This window comes from Eschrichtius robustus, chromosome 10 (assembly GCF_028021215.1).
Source record: "Eschrichtius robustus isolate mEscRob2 chromosome 10, mEscRob2.pri, whole genome shotgun sequence".
Classification (NCBI taxonomy): Eukaryota; Metazoa; Chordata; class Mammalia; order Artiodactyla; family Eschrichtiidae; genus Eschrichtius; species Eschrichtius robustus.
In genome coordinates this window covers 42,777,998-42,795,437 of record NC_090833.1, presented here as the reverse complement: position 1 = coordinate 42,795,437, position 17,440 = coordinate 42,777,998, and the positions used below count along the sequence as shown (strand labels likewise).

Below are 17,440 nucleotides of genomic sequence, written 5' to 3'. Positions count from 1 at the left end.
AACACAAGCATTACCCTTCATAAATCATCACTTAGCTCCTAAGAAGGGCTAGCTCCCAAAACAAACAAACAAAGCCCACTGACTTCTTTGAGTAGTCTGCAGGGCATTTTCCTAAGACTGGGAATTCTTAGAAAGTTGGCCATTGTAAACCCAAGATCTCCACTGCTCCAATGAAGAAATTAACCAGGTATCTTAGCTGAAAGAGGAGATGTATATGTATGTCTTCCTTTTCTCAGCATCTGAAAAAAGTCACCAGAATGACTACCCACATTTCTGAATTGCTCTGCACTGGGCAGCACCACGCTACCACTATGCTAGAGCTTCTGCAGAAATAAGACTGCAGCGCTGTTCCTAAATTCATCACACTCCTCTGGAGTATCTCTACCCCAGAATCTGAGTTCAAGAGCTTCTTCTGGCCTCTGATGGAAGAAGCACGCAGTAAACCCTTTAGTTCAGATACATATGCTAACCAGAGGAGGAGAGCATGCATTCACAAATGGGTCCAACACTCTTAAGCATGTTACCTTATTCTGTTCACACACGTACTGTATCCTCAGGGTATCCATGGCTCTGATCATGGCTTGCATGGCGGTGAATATGTTTTGGTAAACTAGCTTCGTGAACCCCTTTCTGTCTTCGTCGCTGTAACCAGACCCATGGATGATTCTCATTTGCTTGATAAAGGTGCTTTTGCCACTTTCTCCAGTTCCTAATAAGACAAAAACAAGTGAAAAACGCAGTCAGCAGTCTTTAAAAGGAACAGAGTGAGAAAGAAAGTACCTCCTGGCAGTGTTGGTCAATATCCGGATTAGTAAATTGATGGGGGTGGATTTGGAAAGGGCCTGCCGAACGCTTATGCAAGTTTAGGCTGCAGGTAGCGCCATCCTAAACCCCTGGGCAGAGGGGTCCCCACCCTGGACCCTGTGCTTTAGAAGTCCACAAATATCACACACCCACACACACACACAATTTATTAAGGACACATGAGTGTCCATGTCACTTGGAGTAATCCTAAACATCAGCTCTCGTGACTCACTCTGTTTAGGCCCCAGGGAACTGCTCCCCGACATCCCTTGCCCTATGACCTCGAAACAATTGGCATCCGTGTCTGAAAGCCCCAAACATTCGAGGGTTTCCCCACTGCTAATACCAGCCATGGCAGCGATGGGGGCTGCTTCAGTGCAGGGAGGGTTTGAGCAGCAGAAACACCTGGATGTGAGAAAAGGCTAATGAACTTGTCAATTCCTTTCTTTCAAATACATGAATACAATGCATCCTCGCACAATGAAGCACCATCCCCAGCTGTACCAAATGTCTATATTCTTCCCCCTCCTCATATTCCAATTTGTAGTTCAGGAGGTCCTCCAAACTCACAACACTTGCACATGGCAGCCAAGGAACATTTTACAACATCAAACCATTCCTATTGCTCTTAAATTTGCATAGATGTCCAGATAATATGTGTGAAACATGATGCCAGGGCTTTACATTAATATTAGATTGAGATATTGTTTGAATAGACAGGAAAAGTTGCAGCGTAAGTGATAGATATTTGTGTGATGGAATTAAAATATTTTCTTTCTAATATTTTTTGTGATAAAGATAGTTTATCTAAGAGATCCCATTACCATGTTTGGAACATAATATACTATATTTATGGTTCATTTTCAAATCCAAGTATTGCTTTAAAGAAGTTTTTTTAACAATTCAGGTTGATATGATCTCAGTAGGGCAAAGTTTCTTCAAATTGGAATTAATGAAAATGATCTCAGAACTAAAATGACTCAAGAAAAGTTGGATTCTTCAAATGGGTGAACTGCATATATACGAATATATATACAATACATATTCAATATACCTGTTATAAAAAAGTCATCAACAGCATTTCTATTAAAACAACACGAATTGTATGAAAATCTTAATTAAAATAATATAATTCGTGATTTTACTATAAAGAAGGCCAAAAATTATGAAATAGGAAATGATGGATTAATTATAAAATATTCTATTACATATCCACATCTCATTGACCCAACAGAATACCCAGACAGTGCAGTTATAGTTAAATTCAATCACCTTTGATACTTTGTTGGCTCTTAGTCATATTAAAAACCATAGTTGTACATATCTTTTTTGGCATTTTAGTTATAAAGAGATATTTGTCATGGTAAGAGGATAGAACATATTAATAATGGTTTGTTGGCTTGATTATTGCCTGTAACCATTTAGACTTATGGGATGTGGGTCTCCATCTGTACTCTTGCCGGGGGCCCTGCGAACATCAGGCCCCAGAGAAACATCTAGGAGACTCGATCAATTTTTCCAGGTGAATAATTGAGACAACTCTTAGCATCTGATAAGATCTTTCCCTGTAAGAAAAAAAAAAATGTTCCTTCAGGTTGATCTTTTCAAAACACAAACCTGCTTTTCTATGTGTCTCCCCATCCTCAGCTCAAAACCCTCAATGGCCTCCCCTCAGCTCAGGAAGAAAGACAAAACTCTACTGTGGCCAACAAGGCCGCGTGGTCTGGCCCCTCCGTCTTGGCCAGCCTTTTCTCACAACACGCTTTCCTCCTCCCTCTGCACTCGAGCCACACTGCCCTCCTTGTTGCAGCCTTGGCTCATGCTTCGCACGTTCCTGGGATGGTCTTCCTTCATCCTTCTCACTGCTGCTCTTCACCTGGCCTGGTCTGCCTGACGAGGTCAAGTCTCCATACTCTAGGTTCTCAGGGTACCACGAACTTCTGGTTGGAGCACCTGTTCCAGCTGCACTTTTGCCCATTAATGTCATTCTTCCTTTGACATATACCTCCCCTACCAGCCTGTAAGTTTCATAAGGGGAGACAGGGGCCATATTTGTTTTTATTCACACTGCCTCCCCTTGGGCCAGGTATAATGCCTTACGCTTGGCACAAGCTTATTAAGCTTTTATAAAATTGTGATAAAACACAAACAGCAAAATTTACCATCTTCATGATTTGTAGGTATACAGTTCAGAAGTGTTAAGTATAGTCACATTGTTGTGCAATCTCCAGAACCCTTTTCATCCTGCAGAACTGAAACTCCATACCCATTAAACAACTCCCCAGTCCTCCCTCCCCCCAGCCACCTTTCTACTTTCTTAGATAAGAATCTGACCACTCTGGGTACCTCATATAAGGGGAATCACACAGTATTTGTCTTTTTGTGACTGGCTTATATCACTTAGCATAATACCCTCAAGGTTCATTCATGTTGTAGCCTGGGACAGCATTTCCTTCTTCTTCTTTCTTTTTTTTTTTTAAAGACCCTGATTATTTATTTATTTATTTATTTTAATTTATTTATTTTTGTCTGCATTGGGTCTTTGCTGCATGCGGGCTTTCTCTAGTTGCAGCAAGCGGGGGCTACTCTTCATTGCATTGCGTGGGCTTCTCATTGCGGTGGCTTCTCTTGTTGCAGAGCACGGGCTCTAGGCGCGCGAGTTTCAGTAGTTGTGGCACGTGGGCTCAGTAGTAGTGGCTCGTGGGCTCTCGAGCGCAGGCTCAGTAGTTGTGGCGCACAGGCTTAGTTGCTCCACAGCATGTGGGATCTTCCCGGACCAGGGATCAAACCTGTGTCCCCTGCATTGGCAGGCGGATTCTTAACCACTGCGCCACCAGGGAAGCCCTCCTTCCTTTTTAAATCTTGAATAATATTATTGAATTGAAAGTATTTTGAACACATGCTAGTGATAAGGAATTCATCCAATCTCAGCTGCCTTCACTACCCACAAATAGGAAAAGAGGTGGCTCATCCTCTCTCAACCACCCAGTGTGCTATGTGGGTAGCAGTGACCTCAACCATGGCAGGAACCACCATGAAAATGGCCAAGCAGGAGCCTTATCCTGATTCTCTGTGACTCTTTCCTGGTTACTCCCCAGTCCTAATAATGGTGACTGTTAGAGAGTCACACTGTGCCTGGTACTCTACACACATTATCTCCTTTGATCCTCACAACCAACCCACGAGGTATGAACTATTACCGCCATCTTTATCCTACAGATGAGAAACCTGGGGCTCATACTGTTCAGTGATCTCAGCAAGTGCACACAGTCAGCAAGAGAAAGAGGGGATTTACTCAATCAGACTCTAATGCAGACTTCTCCTATCAGAGAAGAACATCGGGATCATGACCAAATGGACTTAGTCCTACTGGTCTAATGAGGACAGATGGGAAGTTCACAGCCACACACTGAACCCTAAGCCCAGGCACACCCACCGTCTTGCAGGTGCACACTGTTGGGGCATGAAGAAGAACCTCCCGACAGGTGAGTGTCCTCACAGCCACACAAGCCTCCCTGTTGCCTTACTTCTACCTCCAGAGACGGGAAAGGTGGGCGCTGTCTTCCCAAGTCAGAGACAAGGAAACTGTGAGTCAGCAAACAGGGCAAAGCTGATGCAAATTCAGGGCTGCGGCTAGCAAGCGGGCTGCTAAAGCCTTAGGCTTCAAGGTTCAACACAAATAACACCCCCCGAAAGGAATTTTCTTCCCCTTCATCCCCCCAACAGTTAGGCTTGCCCCCTTTAAGCTCTCAAAGTGCCTGTGGACACCCCAGTGGGGCCCATCCCCTAACTGCTTGTTTGCAGATATGTCTCTTGCTACACCCTAAGTCCAGGAAGGGTAAGGCTTGGGAGTCACGCATTTGGGTACCACGAACACTGTGCCTGCCATATAGTCAGCTCTCAAAAAATGACTAAATGAAGGAATGAATAGAACAAACATGAGAAGTCAGTTTTCCCCCATTGGTCTTATATCACAGACAACTGCAGAAAAGTGACATACGAATTGTCGAAAGATGATTGTGATGAGACCAGCTTCGTGATGACTCTTGGCTGCCAAGACCTCGTGGGATAACTGAGGACCTGTGGGAAGACCCTATACGGTCAGAGCTTGGTCCGGAATCCTGAATCAGATTAGATCTCCGCTCTTGCAGAATCCTGGGGTTCCCTGCATCTCTTCTATGATGCTGCCACGCTTGCTTCTATTCCACACCGGCAAGGTTGACCTTGGGTCCAGTGCTACCTTATCCCAAGTGAAGGTTAATACTTCCACATTCTACACACCACGAAGCTGACGAGAACGGAGAGATTATGTAATTGTCATGAGGCACCTGGGATTTGGGCCCTCTTAAGCCAGAAAAATCACTCAAGACTCACCCCAAAGTTCTATACCAAGGTAGAGAATCTTTTGCATTATAAAGACCATTCACTTACAAAAGGTTAAAGCCAACCCCACCAGCAGCCCCAAACACAGAAACATGTTTAAAAAGTCATTGATTTTGCTTTTGGACATGGAAGATTTTGAAAAGAAAAGGTTAAAAATGATTTTAAAGATTAATAAAAAGATGACATAAATGTATTTGATCGATACCAATATTTTAAAATGTTCTTCAATTCTAATATACTGTGGTTATTTGAAGAATAAAAAACCAAACACAGGGCAAAAAACGGACAGGTTAAAGGCAAAGAAGAAAGATTGAAAGACACACACCACCTGGGGCTGAGGGCAAGAGAGCAAAGAGACTCGGTGGGCTGGGGGTGGCGGTGAAGGATCCTCTCCCTCTCATTTAAGCCTCAACACAACCCAGTTAGTATCTTCTTTTTCCAGAAGGGAAAATGAATATCAAAAAGATTAGTTTATTTAATCTCTGTCCAAGGTCAAAGTCTGTCCAAGGTGACTCAGCTTGGAAGTGTTTGTTGAGTCTTGGGTCTAAATCTGGGTCTCTGTTGGTACATGCACTTCCCATGATAACACCATGTGCTAGTTTTACATTGAGTGTTTCCCCAAATAAATGGCCAAGTCACACCCTTCTATCAGCTAAGCACTGTCTTCACCTGGTTCTGAGACTCCAACACTTGGAACTTTTATCTTTAATTCTTCAGAGCTCTGCTCTAAATGAGACAGTTCCAACAGCAGATGGGGGCTGAGGTGGGAGAGGGGGTGGAAACACGAGAGGTCAGTCAGTCTCTGCAATGACAGCTGTGACCAGGACTAGAGGGACCAGTAAACTCAAGCTAAGGATCTGAGCTGAGTTTCTGTCTGGATGATCTGTCCATTGATGTAAGTGGGGTGTTAAAGTCCCCCACTACTATTGTGTTACTGTCAATTTCTCCTTTTATTATCTGTTAATATTTGCTTTATATATTGAGGTGCTCCTATGTTGGGTGCATATATATTTACAATTGTTATATCTTCTTGGATTGATCCCTTGATCATTATGTAACAGTCTTTTTTTTTTTAAATTATTTATTTATTTATTTTTGGCCACGTTGGGTCTTCGTTACTGCTTGCGGGCTTTCTCTAGTTGTGGCGAGCAGGGGCTACTCTTCATTGCAGTGTGCAGGCTTCTCATTGCTGTGGCTTTTCTTGTTGCGGAGCACGGGCTCTAGGCGCGCAGGCTTCCATAGTTGTGGCACATGGGCTCAGTAGTTGTGGTGCACAGGCTTAGTTGCTCCGTGGCATGTGGGATCTACCCGGACCAGGGATTGAACCCATGTCCCCTGCATTGGCAGGCGGATTCTTAACCGCTGCGCCACCAGGGAAGTCCCAACAGTCTTTATTTTAAAGTCTATTTTGTCTGATATGAGTATTGCTACTCCAGCTTTCTTTTGATTTCCATTTGCATGGAATACCTTTTTCCATCCCCTCACTTTCAGTCTGTATGTGTCTCTAGATCTGAAATGAGTCTCGTGTAGGCAGCATATATACGGGTCTTGTTTATGTATCCTCACTTCTTCTAAACAGAAACTCAACACTTAGACATTGAGCACAACTGTTCATTTATTCCACACAAAAGAAAAATCTAAATGATAAGATTTTTAGAACGAAAATTATTGGTGATTGGAAGAATAGGTGACTTAGCTTGGACATCCCTCCTAACTGCGTATTAGAATGTGTGGTTTGGGCCAGTCAGTAGCACAGGTCCACTCTGCTTTGTTTCTTATCTCTTTGTGAGAACTTCCTCACTGACTCTTCCACAAAATCAACATGCTGGTGGACGGCACCTCCACAGCCTCTGCAGATAGCGGGAGAACTGAGCCCTCACTCTGGGAGCAGCATTCTGGTTCACAGGGACGGGGGGGCCGTGGCTTGGAAGGCGAACTTTGGTATCAAGTGACCAAGAGATTTAATCAGATGAGGCAAAGGGGGACAGGGGAGGGAACCACAGGCCAGAAGGACCTTTGCTCCTGGACCCAATGCTATTAAAATACAGAGCAGGGAAAGGAGTAAAATTGCAATTCCATCTCTAGATTCTGTTCCAAATATAAATAAGGGAAATGCCTCTTCTCTTCCACTTAGTTTTTGCTTCACTGTTTTCATACTTGGGGGAAAAAAACCCAACGATGGGTTATAAGTACTTTAAAACTTTCGTTATCATTAACAGCCTACTAGTTTCAGGTTCTTATTTATCATCATCCTACTACAAATGTGGTCTGTAATAAAATCAGGGGGTAACCTCTGAGCAAGGCACCCTGGCTGGTAACAGAGATTCCTCTGAGGGCCTGGTTCGCCTTCCCTGCTTTTGTGCCCGCTGACCTCCAGGCAGGAGACCAACCTGCTTCTCACTAAGGCTCTCATACTCCCCTGAGTCTCTCACTGCAATGCTCTGCTGGGATCCTGTGCTTCCCCTCACCTTAAATGTGAGTTACTTCCTTTTCCAGCATACATGCTCAGTAAGTGGTTAATCCGCACTTACGTAGCTTGCTACTCGGGCGTGGTTGGCGCACATGGATAACCTGTGTTCTATTTAAGTGAAAGCTCACCTCCGCAGGCTTCCTGTGTCCGTGGGTGGTGGGTGTGCACTCTGCAGGGCTGGGAGCTTTCCTCCAGGACGCTTGTTCTTGGCATTCACTTACCAGCGTTTCTCCAAACTCCATTATTTCCGTACTTACCTTGCTATTTTTATCATATCCATGTACCATCTGCATGATTATATAATATTAAAAATTTTTTATTTAAATAAGCTTCTTATGTAAGGAAACATGAGTGTTATGAGTGTTATCAGTATCATTTGCCATGGGTAATCAAATTAAATATTTGATTAATTAAATATTATCATAAGACTTTGGTGATATTCCAACTACAAACATCTGGTCTATCCCCCAGTGATCTGGGTATTTCGTCTTGGAAAGGAAAGAGGACAATAATTGGTGTGTATTATGTGAAATGTACTCTTTTACTCTCTATCCTTAAAGGAGCTTTCCCCCTCTTTCTCTTAAGAGGCTTCTGAAATTCTACCCATGAACCTCACACGCATACAAAAAAACTGAGGGTTGAAACTGATGTAACTAAAAAGGGGTCAGGGAAATGTCTTAGCACTAAAATTCTAAACTCTGAGATTTGAGAAAGCAGTCTGAGGTTCAAGTTTCAGCTTAACACTCAGAAAGACTCATGGGGGGGAAAAAAAAGTTGCTTTTTAGGAGCCAGGAGAGAACAGAGGCCGAAGCAAAAAGGCCTTTCCAACTGATAGACCAAGCACATCTAAACAGAAAGCCAATTGTTCTAAAGTTTACCTACAATCTTTAGTCAAGACCGCCTCCCTGAGAGTCAAAGGGAGGAGCTGATAAAGCCTCTCAGACGGGCAAAGCCAACTCCAATAGTCTGGGATGTTTTCTGAAACCATCTGGGAGGAGCCATTGTGTTTCAGCTCAGTTTTACAGAAGACGATGTACGTAAACAGAACAGAAATGGGGACACAATTCTGTACGTTGGTGTAAATGACTTATGAGACCAACGGGCAGAAGAGGGTATGGACACATTCTGATGTGACTGGCAGGTTGGCTCTATGGGGCCTTATTTCTCTTGTTTCCTCGTGTCTTTGGAGCCTAAAACAGAGCACATAGTAGGAGCCTAATAAATATCTGTGCTTCGGTATTCATTGACTAAGACAACAAGGATGATCACGGTTTGGGAAGGCAATAGGAAGAGGGTTTGCCTGGCCAAGAGAGGACTCAGGACTAAATGGACGAGTCTGTTGAGTGACAAAGCAGCCTCACGCGGGAGCAGGCACACTGCCACTTGCCCTTTCCGATGAGGACACGCGGGCCCCGGGGCCAGCCAGCCACACAGGGAGGCTCAGGTTCTGTATCAGAGTTTCCTGGTCGTGGGGTGCATGAGTTAGGAAAATGCCTTTTGGAATCTTTAAGCAGGAGAGGTTCTTAGTAGCAAAGAGGGTGGCCCGGAGGAGAGTGCCTGGAGTTGGGGGCACTCTGCTTGGTCCCCTATAACTCACAGCTGACCTTGGGCAGCAGCCACCCCAGGTGGCGGGAGTTTCTGCACCTGTGAGTGCTGCAATCCTGGCACTTGTTATTCTACAGATACTGATTTATGAGAGAATCTGGCTAACACTGGGGAAAATTCCAAATGATCCCTTACTGCTATGGTGAGAATCTTTGTGTCCCCACCCCCCATAAGGCTGAGAACCTTATGCTCAAAGAGATGGCATTAGGAGGGCCTTTGGAAGGTGATTAGGTCATGAGAGTGGAGCCCTCATGAATGACATCAGTGCCCTTATAAAGAGAACCCAGAGAGCTCCCTTGCCCCTTCTACCATGAGGCCACCAGGAGACGTCTGCAGTCTGGAAACCAGCTCTCATCAGAACCCAACCTTAATGGCACCCAGATCTTCAACTTCCAGCCTCCAGACTGTGAGAAATACACCTCTGTTGTGTATGAGCTACCCAGTCTGTGGTATTTCATAGCAGCCTAAACGAACTAAGACATCTACCCAAGTGCAATCCAATGGAGGGAGGGATACTCAATACAAATGCAGGTTCTTGGGCTCCTCCTCAGTTCCAGTCTGACTCACCCTTGCAGGAGCCTGGCGTTATGCATTTTAACCAGGGCTCCAAGGGTTTTGATGTACCCAGACCATGGACTGGTTGGGAAGCACTTCTCCAGGCTCTCCCAAGGGGAACCTCTACTAATGTAATCTACCTGGGACTGGAACGCTCAAATTTTTACATCATGTTCAGTTTAGCCAATGGGTTTTTTTTTTTTATTTTATTTATTTATTTATTTATTTATTTATTTATTTATTTATTTATCTATCTATCTATCTATCTATCTATCCATGGCTGTGTTGGGTCTTCGTTTCCGCGCGAGGGCTTTCCCCAGTTGTGGCAAGCGGGGGCCACTCCTCATTGCGGTGCGCGGGCCCCCCACCACCGCAGCCTCTCCCGTTGCGGAGCACAGGCTGCAGACGCGCAGGCTCAGTAATCGTGGCTCACGGGCCCAGCCGCTCCGCGGCATGTGGGATCCTCCCAGACCAGGGTTCGAACCCGCGTCCCCTGCACTGGCAGGCAGACTCTCAACCACTGTGCCACCAGGGAAGCCCGCTAGCCCATGGGTTTTTATACCAAGTTCCAATTTCATTTCTGCATGAATAAAATATCTCTGTGGGAGCTCTGTTTTTCAATTTCCAGAGCGGAAACATTTTGAAGGTGCCATATTCATGTATTCAAATCAGTCCTCCCCAATCCCCATATCACCATCACAATCATGTCATCTTCCCCAGCCTCTGCTCTTGCAAACAGAAAAGGTGCTATTTTTCACCATAAAAGGAGAAGTGGCAATGTCCTAGGCATCATAGAACTGGAAACAACTGGACACAGAGTTCATGGCTGCTCTCTCAACAAAAGAGGTAAGTACAAGGCTTTTGAAACAAAACGGAAAAGCTGAAAGAACTTAAGTGATGAGGCTCAATACACAGCTTGAGATTTTTTTTTTAAAAAAGAAGCCAACACTAAAACAATGGAGCAGAATTCAAGATGCTGTATCATATTTTATAGTCTTTTTGTTTCATTAATCTACAAAATCATTTGTACTAACTAACCAAGAAAAGCAGCAATGCCAAGTATTTCCTGCCACTTTCTGTCTTTGGGCCTCATTTTGATCAAGATGGTATTTTCAAGTCCAAACTTGATTTCTGAACAGTTCTTATATCAGGCAAAGCCAAAAGTTCATGCTAGGGCTTCCCTGGTGGTGCAGTGGATAAGAGTCTGCCTGCCAATGCAGGGGATACAAGTTCAATCCCCGGTCCAGGAAGATCCCACATGCCGCGGAGCAACTAAGCCCATGCGCCATAACTACTGAACCTGCGCTCTAGAGCCCGTGAGCCACAACTACTGAGCCCACGTGCCACAACTACTGAAGCCCGCGCGCCTAGAGCCCATGCTCTGCAATGGGAGAAGCCACCGCAATGAGAGGCCCGCTCACCGCAGCAAAGAGTGGCCCCCGCTTGCCGCAACTAGAGAGGGTCCGTGTGCAGCAACGAAGACCCAACACAGCCAAAAATAAATAAATAAATAATAAATAAATAAATATTTTAAAAAATAAATAAATAAGATGCTGGGAATCCAAATAAATTCATTTTAAAAAAATTCATTAAAAAAAAAAAGTTCATGCTAACAATTTTCAATCACAAAGATTTTTTGAATAAATGTTTTTCTAATTTGAAGTATCAAACATAATGTACTTCTCATATTTGCCACAAGTGCAAAGTTCAAATGCAAGGAGACAGCAAGGCTACTTTTTACTCTAAATTAAGTTGAGCTATTTACCAAATTTCTATAATTTGTTATAAATGTGGTATTCATAAAAAATTCAATACAAATATTCAGCTTAGAATTAACTGCTTTATGTCAGGAAACAGTTGTCATTAACTGACATGCATCTCTTGTATGTAGCCAACATGATCCAGAGATCTTTGTTACTAGCCAAACATTCTAACTGACCCTTCCACAAAGAGTTACACAATTTTGCTTGTTCTGTGTCAATAGCTCGTCTGTATAAGTTTCCGGAAAAGTAACAAAATATACAGAATCTTAAGAAACAAATGCCTGTTAGTGACAAAACTCTATTTTGGAAAATGCTGAGGACATCAATTACTTTTCCCTAAAAATGAATAAACCACACAAAGGATAGGGAGGAACCTATTCAAATAATCTCTGTGGTTTACAGCTAAAATATTAGCAATCCCATTAGAAGTACAACTCATTTCACTTATAAGGAGGGTCAAGAGATCACTTTCTGCTCTATGACTCTAACTCGTAATTGTTTTATTTTTTAAAAAGACAAATTGTAAGCATTTTCATAAATGATTTTAGAATCTTCCACAGTTCACTGCTCTTCCTGAAAATTGACATTTCCCTCATTCTTATAGAAACGTTTACCAAGAAATCATACCACCAGGGCGCTGATAAGACTTTAGCCTCTCAACCTTTGAAAGGATATGAGAAGTCATATAACCCCAGAATGGTCAACACAGGGAGGAGTCTAAAGTCAGAACTTGTTCCTTCACAAGTTATGATTGTCTAAAAGCTTAATTTTTGCTCATGCTGAAAAAGAACAGGAGGAAGGATCGAGCAAAGACAAAAATGACTTAAAGGAAAAGAGGAAGCTCTAAAAAAAGATAGGATGGACTTAAAATCTTCAAACCTCAATAAGGGCAGGCAAGGAGACAAGAGATCTATTTCGAAATACTAAAGCATCTTGCTGAAACACGGGGAGTATCTGACCCACCCTTCTATCCACCCTCCTCCACTCCAAAGATAAATTTAAATGAAAATAAGTTAAATTGTAGTTAAACAAAAGTAGACACTAGTGCAATTAAATGCAGGTTCAGGTTAAGAATGAAAGCACAGAGAATTCCAAAACCATGGGACTTTCAAAGTACCATGCACTATCATCCACTTTGGATGGTTTTCAAAAAAATCGTTCTCTTGAAGTCCTTCTCACCATTCTGGCAGAATATGAAATTAGTTTTATTCAGATTTAAGTACAGTAAACCCCTCCGCCCCCATCCATGGTTTGAATTTCTGCAGTTTCAGTTACCTGTGGTCAACTGTGGTCTGAAAATATTAAATGGAAAATTCCAGAAATAAATAATTCTTAAGTTTTAAATTGCACACCCTTCTGAGTAGCATAATGAAAGCTTGCACCGTCTCACTCTGTCTTGCCTGGGACGTGAGTCATCCCTTTATCCAGCATATCCCATCCATTAGTCACTTAGTAGCTATGTGGTTATCAGATTGACTGTCCAGTTATCGCAGTGCTTGTGTTCAAGTCACCCTTTTTTTACTTAATAATGGCCCCAAGGCGCAAGAGTAGCAACGCTGATAATTTGGATATGCCAATGAGAAGTCATAAAGTGCTTTCTTTAAGAGAAAAGGTAAAAATTCTCAACTTAATAAGAAAAGAAAAAAAAACCTGAGGTGCTGAGGTGGCTAAGATCTATGGAAAGAATGAATCTTCTATCTGTGAAGTTGTGAAGAAGAAGAAATCCATGCTAGTTTTGCTGTTGCATCTCAAACTGCAACAAGTTATGGCCACATTGTGTGATAAGTACTTAGTTAAGATAGAAAAGGCATTAAATTTATACAATATTTTGAGAGAGGGACCACATTCACATAACTTTTATTATAGTATATTATTAGGATTGTTCTATTTTATTATTAGTTACGCTGTTAATCTCTTACTGTGCCTAATTTATAAGTTAAACTTTATCATAGGTACGTATGTATAGGAAAAAACATAGTGCATATATATATATAGAGAGAGAGAGAGAGAGACAGAGAGAATTCAGTACTATGTGTGGTTTCAGGTATCCACTGGAGGTCTTTTATATTTATCTATTGGGCTTCCCTGGTGGCGCAGTGGTTGAGAATCTGCCTGCCAATGCAGGGGACACGGGTTTGAGCCCTGGTCTGGGAAGATCCCACATGCCGCGGAGCAACTAGGCCCGTGAGCCACAACTACTGAGCCTGCGCGTCTGGAGCCTATGCTCCGCAACAAGAGAGGCCGCGATAATGAGAGGCCCGCGCACTGCGATGAAGAGCGGCCCCCACTTGCCACAACTAGAGAAGGCCCTCACACAGAAACGAAGACCCAACACAGCCATACATACATACATACATAAATTTATATATATATATATATATTTATATATTTATGCATTTATTTGGCTGCACCGGGTCTTAGTTGCAGCACGTGGGATCTTCGTTGCCACGTGTGGGATCTTTAGTTGCGGCATGCAGACTCTTAGTTGCAGCATGTGGGATCTAGTTCCTGGACCAGGGATCGAACCCGGGCCCCCTACATTGGGAGTGCGGGGTCTTAACCACTGGACCACCAGGGAAGTCCCTCCACTGGAGGTCTTGGAATGTATCTGCCATGGATAAAGGGGGGACTACTGTAGATATCCAAAAAGGTGTATGGTGTCTTTCAGCACCACTGTGATCAAAATATGTGAATTTACCCTTAAAGGTCCAGTTCAAGAACACATGGGTTAAGTAATACCAAGATATTGGCAACGTTGTATCAACCATGTAAAACTCAGGTCCTGTCATTTTTGCCTTCCTTTCTCTATCCCAGGAGGCCAACTGGCTCCCAGGCCAACTCATCCATCTCATTGCACTGTTCCACCATCGCTTTTACCATGAATCCCCCTGCATTCCCAGGTAGAAAGACTCATTCTCTTCTTCTTGTTCCTACTATATCTTTACATACAATTATTACTGCCTTGTCATGATGTTTATATGTCTTCCCATTAGTCCGTGATTTTCCTTAGATTAGGAACTCTCTTCTCTACCTTTGAACCCCAGCGCCTTGGACAACACCTGCCCTAGAGTAGGTGCTCACTAACTGTCTGAATATTTGAAGAATTCCCTAATACCACTTTCCTTAGCATTCCTCAACTAATCACCAAAAAACCTTGGACTCTTTCCTACCATTTAATTCCCAGGGGCCTTTCCCAATGTAAATGAAATATGTTCTCCTGCTTTAATTCTTCTCTCGTCCCCAAAACAACAAACAATTTGTGCCAACTCAGAAACTTGAGTTCTCATCAAATGGTCTTCATTATGGCTTCACCCTCTGAAAGAAAGAAGTTCCTTTTTTGGTGTACAGCTGTGAATCAAGTAACATCACAGTCTAATTCAGGATGTGCTTAGAGTCATTCCAGTCATTATTTATTCAGCATATATTGAGTGCCTGGGCTGGGCTCTGATTCTAGGGAATGAGTCTCCACCTCAGTGGGGAAGGCCAACTCCCTCATTTCCTTTCCTCCAGCCCAAGATCCATTTGAGCCTCAGTCTTCCCAGAACCATGAACTCCAGGATGGCTAAGACAAAAACATTTGGTCAAGAGTTTTTCAATATGTCTCTTACTGATATCCAAAAAAAATTACTTAAATATATATATATATATATATATATATATATATGCATATATAATTTCCAAGTGACAACCTAATGATTCATGAGTAATACTAATCTCTAGTCCCACTCAAAAAGATCTCTTTGGGGGAAGATGTCTGCAAAAACAGGCTAGACCCCTCTCTCCAGGGTGGGTTAAAATGACCAGGATGACCGTATCGTCATCTTTTTTTTTTTTTCTTGAAATATAGTTGGTTTACAATGTTGTGTTAATTTCTGCTGTACAGCAAAGTGATTCAGTTATACAAATATATATACATTCTTTTCTTCAATATTCTTTTCCATTATGGTTTATCACAGAATATTGAATATAGTTCCCTGTGCTATACAGTAGGACCTTGTTGTTTATCCATTCTATACATAATAGTTTGGGGATGACCACATCTTCTGATTGTCCAGGACCAGCCCTAGTTTATACCGGTTGTCCTGAGGTAATTATTAACAGTATCCTTTCTCATTCTCAAAAGTGTCCTGGTTTGGATAATAAAGTACATGGTCACTCTCAGTATAACTCTGCCATATTGGGGTTGTCAGAGACTTTACAGCCTCCTCTGGCATTACAACACTAATTTACTGCTTAAACATACAGCTTAAGATAAGAAAATCAATAACCAACCAGCTTTTTCTTTTCATAAACCTCCACCTTAACAACAACAACAAAAAAGTTTTTCAGTAAGACAATTGTGGGAGTTGCTAACATGTTTCTCATATGGGAAGGATGTACTCTTTGACTTTGCTGTAAAACCAGCTGAACAACATAACCCAAGTAGCTGCTTTGTTACAGACAGTGGGAAAATGTATGCAAAAGAGGTCATTTCAACTAAAAGAAATCTGTATATGATAGCTATTATTTGTATTAATTATATCTCCAGTGACCCACCTACGGGAAAAAAAAAAACTTTCCACTAAAATCCAGTTTGATGTCTCTTCTAAGGCTGTAATTAAACATATAAAAGAAATTCTGTTGTTACAAGGAAAAAAAGAGGCAAATAAGCTCTCTCTTTTTTGTTCCATCAACACTGGGATGCCTTTGCTGGGATAATAACTAAGGGATAGTCCTCCAAGGTGTGGGTAAGCAAAGGAGAATGATTTGAGGATTATTTTCATTTTATCCCAATGATACAGATAAGTTCTTATAGTCTTTTCTTTGGAATGATGGAGAAAGCAGTATAGAAAAATAATTAAAGCCAAGCACTCCATTTGGGGTTGAGTATTTTTTTCTTGGAGTAAAGGGACTATCCTTGTTGGAATCCGAAATTTGTAATATGCTAGAAAGCTGTTTGACCTTCGACAAATTACTTAAACTCTCTGAACCTCAGTTTCCTAATCAATTAAGTGGGCAGAATAATACTGTAATAGGCAAGAACAAATCTGATACCATATTAGATCTGTTCCTTTTCCTGTGCTGAGTCATGCTGGCTCTGCACCTTTTGTAAAAGAATGTTGCCTATAGCATGAAATATACCGGATAGCCTAGTCTCAGGGCTCTGACCTTTAAGAGTCCATTCACATGGAGATAAAAAGTTGCAGAATAGAGAATAACATTTGTCTTGTTGGAGGTTTACAGGAACATCCTGACCCGACCTAAGTGGACAGGTGTGAGAACAAAGGATTCCAACACTAAGAAGTTTGCAACAACAAACCACATCCCTCCCTCACCTTGTCTTTAAAAACGCTTTGCTGGGACTTCCCTGGCGGTCCAATGGTTGAGGACTTCACCTTCCAATGCAGGGGGTGAGGGTTCCACCCCTGGTCGGGGAGCTAGGATACCACGTGCCTCGTGGCCAAGGGAATAACGCATAGAGCAGAGGCAGCGTTGAGACAAATTCAATAAAGACTTCAAAAATGGCCACATCAAAAAAACAATTCTTTAAAAAAATAAAAAATTAAATTAAAACGCTTTGCTGAAACCCTTCGAGAAGTTTGGGGCTTTTTGGGAACGAGCCACCCCTGTCCTTGCATGGCCCTGCAATAAACCTTTCTCTGCTCCAAACTGCGACGTTTTGGTTTGTTCGGCCTTACTATGCGTCGGGCACAAGATCTTATGTTCAGTAACAATACCATTCCTATCATCATTTGTTGTGAGAATTAAAATTGCTTTAATTCTAGAAAGCAGAATTCAAATATTATTTATTATGATGAGTGATAACTGTGGAAATAGAGAGGAAGAAGGAAATGTAATGGTTTGGAAGACTGAATGCATT

At 42.3% G+C, this 17,440-nt stretch overlaps 1 protein-coding gene across 1 annotated transcript in view; it reads right to left on the bottom strand.

Moving 5' to 3' along the window:
- The window catches only part of GNA14 (G protein subunit alpha 14), a 193,251-nt gene that overhangs the window by 91,741 nt on the left and 84,070 nt on the right, over positions 1-17,440 (bottom strand). The window contains exon 2 of the mRNA XM_068553895.1: positions 525-709. Coding sequence (XP_068409996.1) covers positions 525-709 — 185 coding nt within the window. The remainder of the gene's footprint in view (positions 1-524; positions 710-17,440) is intronic.